This window comes from Hippocampus comes, unplaced genomic scaffold, assembly GCF_001891065.2.
Source record: "Hippocampus comes isolate QL1 unplaced genomic scaffold, H_comes_QL1_v1.1 scaffold475, whole genome shotgun sequence".
Lineage (NCBI taxonomy): Eukaryota > Metazoa > Chordata > Actinopteri > Syngnathiformes > Syngnathidae > Hippocampus > Hippocampus comes.
Window position 1 is genome coordinate 216548 of NW_017804881.1, and position 5804 is coordinate 222351.

The window sequence follows — 5804 nt, forward strand, 5'->3', positions numbered from 1 at the left end:
GCCTCACGCGCGAGCCGACGCGGCGGGCCGCCTCTCCCCTGCCGGGGCCGCGTCCGCGGACTTGAAGATAGAAGACATCCAGTCCCTTGCGGGCTACGGGCAAATTGTCGCAGAGAGCGCGGGACGCCGCCTTTGGAGCAGGGAGGCGCCGCCCGCGGGCCCCGAGCTTCGAACCGACCGAGAGCGGACGGGGGAGGAGGCGCTTCCCCGGAAGGCCGGCGACTCTGAGCCATCTGAATCGCCGGCGCGGCTGGGCTCGGGGAGCCCCTCGCCCTCGGCCGGCGGCGCGGAAGACTTGACGGCTTCGCGGGGGAACGAGGAACGGCGCCATCCGCCGTGCGACGGCGCGACTCGACGCGCGGAGGAGGAGCGTTGGGGGCGACTGGCCACCGGCGACATCATCCAACTGAGCGATGACGATAACTTCGCGGTGGAGGGAGATGAGGATGACGACGACGACGACGAGGACGAGGACGAGGACGAGGACGAAGACGACTTCGTCTGCGTGGAAAACGGCCATGGGAGCCAATCGGGCGGCCAGGTAATATTTGCATCGCTCATTTTTCGGGAGGTCGTCTCGAGATCTCAACTTCTTGTCGGCTCAAAGACAAAAACGCTGGTCCGTGTCATTACTGCGAGAGGCGTTTCCAAACTCTTTTTTTGTTTGTGTCTATCAAGTGAAGGGGAGGAAATTGATTGGGCACTTTTCTAAACGGCAGTTGGGCCGGGGGCGCCATTTGTACTCTGGAGCGACTTTGGGATGAAAGGATGGACGCGTTCTGTCATTTGACGCGTTCTTTTCACGTCGGGCCGCAAGAGGGCGCTCGAGGACCGCGTTGCGACTTTGCACGTTGGCGGCAACTGATCCGAACAAGTCGACTCGGACGGAAGCCGCGTCGAGGAGGAAGCGCCGCATTTTCTACCTCCCGAGTTGACGGATTCTTTCAAAGTGACACCGAGGAGGAAGATTTCATTGGAGTGAGCGAGCGCCACCGATGGTTTGCCAAACGTGTTCTTTCTGCCGTCGTCGTCGGAATAACTCGGAATATGTGACGTTGTGGCAGTCGAAAAGGAGCGCGCGCCACTGACCGCGGACGCGTCTTGTTGCCAACACGCGGATCTGATCGATCGCCAATTTGCGGCAAAACCTTCCCATGAGCGCGCCCCCTACTGTCTGCCCGCTGGGTGACGGGCGTGGTCTGAGCATACCAGCCGCGTTCTCGGTTCGTTCTTTGGACGTTAGCGTAGCGTCCACGTCTTCAGCCTGTTGTTCTTCATTTGTTCTTTGCCTTTCAAGACCACACGTCTGTTCTCGGTGTTGGATTTGATCAAATACATTTGCCCCCAAAATGCCACTTGGATATGTTTTTTGTTTATCAGGCATTTTCTGGCTGGCGCGACTTCCACTCAGAAGGGACGCATCTTCCGGAAAATAAGGTATTGAAATCCAAAAAAAGACATTTCGATTGCCGAAACGCAAATTGGGTCGATGGCGGCGCGGTCCGGAACCTAAGCCCCAAAACGAGCGCCGCCTGGCCCCCGTTGGCGTGACCGCCGCCGCTTGTGATGGTTTTGTTTTCCCGCGCAGGTTCCGGGAGGCGCGCCGACGTGCGAAGCCTGCGCGGCCCCCCTGCCCGCGGACCCGGCCGCCAACTGCCATCTTTGCGGCGCCGCGTTCCCGGACGGCGCCGCCGCCGGGGTCTCCCGCTCGCTCGCCCGCGCGGGCGTGCGCCTTTTCTCCTGCGACATGTGCCACCTGGACTTCTGCAGCCAAAAGAAGCTCCTGCGCCACCAGCGGCGCAGCGGCTCGGCTCGCTACTTGGCTCCGCTCCGCCGAGGCCGCGAGCCGCGGTGTGCCGTGTGCGCCCAAGACCTCAGCAAGGACTTCAAGGTTTCATCCATCCATTTTCCAATCCGCTTTCTCCTCGCGAGGGGGTCGGGGGGTGCCGCAGCCGATCCCAGCTGTCATTGGGCCGTAGGCGGGGACGCCCTGAACCGGTTGCGAGCCCCTCGCAGGGCACACGCGGACGAACGACCGTTCGCACCTGGGGACAATTTTCGAGCGTTCAATCAGCCCGCCGCGCATGTTTTGGGGAATGCGGGAGGAAAGCGGAGTACCCGGAGAAAAGCCGCGCGGGCCCGGGGAGAACGCGCAAACTCGGCACAGGGAGGTCGCAGTCGGAATTGAACCCCGCACCTCGTCGACGTGCTAATTGCCACCCCTCCGAAAAAGCTTTGGAAATGTCCCAGTTCCAGAGGTGGGCGTTCTGTCACCGGGGGTCCGTCAATCCGTGCCCAATGCACAGAGATGGCCACCCGAGCCTATTTTGCCGGTGCGTCCTCCGTCTGCGACCCGGGGACCCGTCCGCCCTCGTCCTTTGAAAGCGCTTCTGTCCCATCTCTGTCCCGTCCGTCAGCAGAGGAGGCGGACCCTTCGCCGGAGCCCCGGCCTGAAGGGGCCCACGTCAAATATGTTTGGGGAGAGTTGATCGCCGACCGACGGCACTTGGTCGGCTCCAGACGCGGGCGTAGCGCGGCCAGAGAAAAATGCGACACTCGGTCTGAAAATATGAAAACAAAAGTCACGATATTTTGGATGATATGAACGGCAGGCCTTTGGGTGTCTTTCTTCGTTTTCCCACTCAAGTGCAATCATGCGGGGGGACTTGTTGATGCCGGGCCAGAAGATTCTTCTCAAGAGCCGTGCCGTCTTGGGGCGTATTTGAGAACGGGTTCTCCGTGAGCAAATCGGAACGCAGAACGCAATGACCGCTCACAATTTTCCATATCGATCAACTTTTTTTTTGGTGGCCAGAATTTGGAGACACGAGCGAGCGATGTTCTGCCGCTGCCGCTTCCTAAAGGATGGCCCAAAAATCCAAAGTCTGGCCATGAAGTCATTTGCGACCGCCAAATTGTGACGGGGATGCTGTGCCCGCCTCCAGCTGCGTTGTCCAAACAATGCAGTTGGAGCGCGTGGAACAACCTCCCATTCTTGGTTTGTATTCAGTGGGAAGAATGTTTTTTGGCACGTACTCGATCGAATCACTGAATGGGCCATGTGTGGAACTTTTCGTCCACATTTGACCCAGGGCTTCAAAAACTGCTCAGGCCAGGATGTTTTTTTTTTTCTTCAACGCAACCCTCTTTCGGTCACGGGTGCAATTCCTCCACCGCGCGCCCTTTGTCCCGAGACCGACGCGGCAACCGGCGTCATGGCGGGCGCAATTCTTCCACCGCGCCAACTCCGCCTGCGCGCTCTTTGTCCCGAGACCGACGCGGCAACCGGCGTCATGCGATTTTTCTTTGTGCCCGCAGGCAGTGAGGGAGCACGTCCTGAGTCACGTGTGCCCCCGAAGCCTGAGCTGCGGCGTTTGTCGGCTCCCCCGGCGCTCTCTGTGCTCCCTGCTGTGGCACGCCCTCGCCCACCTGCTGCTGCCCGTTTTCACCTGCCCGCGCTGCGGCCGCTGCTTCGCCGACCGCCCCCTGCTGGAGGCGCACGCGGCCGCGCACGGCCGGGACGCCGGGGACGTCCGGGTGGTCACGGTCGGGGGGGAGAACCTTTCGGGAAGCGAGGAGCTCGACCGCTCGGCGCCGCCCTCCTCCTTCGCCCTCCTGCGCCGCCTCGGCCGGCGCGCGTCCCGGTCCTCCGGAGGGGGCGAAGAGGCGGGAGGGGCTCCCTTCCGCTCGGGCAAGCGGAAGGCCCGGCGGCCTCCGGATCCCTCGCCCTCGTCTCCCTCGCCGCAGGAGCTCGCGGCTTTCGCTTTCGGCCCGGGGAGCGGAGCGAGCCCCGGCTGGCCGCCGACGTTTTTCCCGGGGCCCGCGCGCGCTCCGGCCGACGGGGGCGCGGGCCGGGACCCGCGCGGGAAGTGGTACCGCTGTCGCTACTGCGGCAAGCGCTTCGCGCACTCGGGGGAGTTCACGTACCACGTGCGCATCCACACGGGCGAGAAGCCGTACCAGTGCAAGGTGTGCCTGCGCTTCTTCCGAGGCCGCTCCACCATCATCTGCCACCTGAAGACGCACGCCGGCGCCCTCATGTACCGCTGCACCGTCTGCGGCCTCTACCGCTCCACGCTCAAGACGATGGCGGTGCACGTGGAGCTCCACAAGGACCGTCTGCCGCCCGACTTCAACATGGAGCACACCTTCATGTACAACGACCACTCCAAAGAAGCGCCGCCGCCGCCTCTCGCGGACGCCTGAGCGGGCGGGCCCGGCCCGGTTCTTGATCTCGGAGCGAGCGTCGCGCGTTCAAAGGCTTTGGCGGCAGTCAAAAAGGGGAATTCCAACATCCCTTGGAGTCGGGAAGGAAGGCGCCGCCACCCCGAAGGGATTTTCCGTGGCCATTTTGATCGGGGAACGCTCGCCGGCCGATCCGAGCGCACTCGGCGTTTTGACCGACTCGTCGTTTCCTCCTGGGATTGGGCCACCTCCAAAATAAAACAAGTTGTGGACACAAAACGGGCAGAATGTGCATCGGAAACACAAAACCGGGTGTCCAATTCTTTGTTTCCCCCCCCACGAACAACTTGGATGTGCGCTTCGGGAAAAGGAGCGCCCCTTCTCCAGCGACTTGCTTTCCTTCCCCAGCAGTTATTCAGGGCGCACGTTTCCTTCCGTGCGCCCCCACTTTGCTGCGTGATGGTTGGGCGCAGAATCCGAATCCGAATCATCTTTCTTGGCCAAGTATGTCGAACACGCAAGGAATTTGTCTCCGGTACGACACGCTGCATTCGTGTCGTCATAAACAAGGACGTGACAAATCACGATGGCGGGACATTCCGTCATGGAAGTGACCCGGAGTGCGGCGGTACCACCCGGTGACAACTGGGAGACAATGCGCAAAGTATCAAGCGGAGCTAAAGTGATCAGTGGTAGAAGACAAACAAATTCTAGAACGGTTGTACACCCCGGTGGTGGATCCGTTTGAGGGGGCGGCCATCTTGCCACTTGCCGTCGGCTGGCGATGACATCTCCGTGACGTGGCAGGTTCGGGCAAAGACCAGTCGCGGCTCACCCGTTTGCCTTTTTTGGTCGCGCGACGTTGGCGCCGTGACGTCATTTGGAGCCGACGGCAAAAACGCCCGCCCCCTGAGATGGATCGAAGCGGGCGAATTTCGCTGCCGAATTCCGATTCCACCTGCGCGATCGAAATTTGAACGCCGCGTTCAGACGAGTGGGCCAAATGCACGTTTGTCACGGCGATTGCTTGCGTCCGGAGCGGCTTTCGCGGATGTCAAAATCGCCCACGCGGTCGCTGTCTGCTGTGCCGCTTTGGCCACGCCCCCAAGATCGGCGTTGCCCTTTGCCCGCCCGGCTGTCGGATGAGGAGCCGCGGTCACTCGACAGGAGCGCTTGGTGAGCAACTTGTCTCTGGAGGGTGAGAAAATACAAAGACGCAATTGTTTTCACAAGTTGTGGCCGTGATGGCGCCCGACTGCGCAGAAAATTTGCGCTCCTAACATCATCGTGCCCCCCCCCCCTTCCGCCCCCCTGCTCTCTGGCGCTCCGTTTGCTGAGCACAAATTGCATTCCCATCCGATTGATTGCTGGTTTGTGCCGTGCGCGAGACCTCAGAAATGGGCTCCCCGAAGAAGGAAAAGGTTCGCAATGTTTCGCGTTGACTTTGGAAGCAGTCTGACCTCATATTTAAGATACTGTGGCGACAAAGCATTTCTGTCTTTGTAAATGTCTTTTTATTGACAAGAAAAGAATAAATGCACTGAAGAAGTTGCGGCGTCAACGTATGAAGGCCGACGGCTCGTAATGTGTGATGCCCCCCCCCCCCCCCAAAAAAAAAA

At 60.8% G+C, this 5804-nt stretch overlaps 1 protein-coding gene across 1 annotated transcript; it reads left to right on the top strand.

The window, feature by feature from the left end:
• Position 1: 1 nt before the first annotated feature.
• zbtb39 (zinc finger and BTB domain containing 39) lies at positions 2 to 4775 on the top strand (the record flags this gene model as incomplete). Its single annotated transcript, XM_019881864.1, has 4 exons — positions 2 to 541; positions 1381 to 1437; positions 1589 to 1891; positions 3319 to 4775. Coding segments are annotated over 4 exons (1788 nt in total), but the record flags the coding sequence as incomplete, so codon positions are not given.
• Positions 4776 to 5804: the final 1029 nt, after the last annotated feature.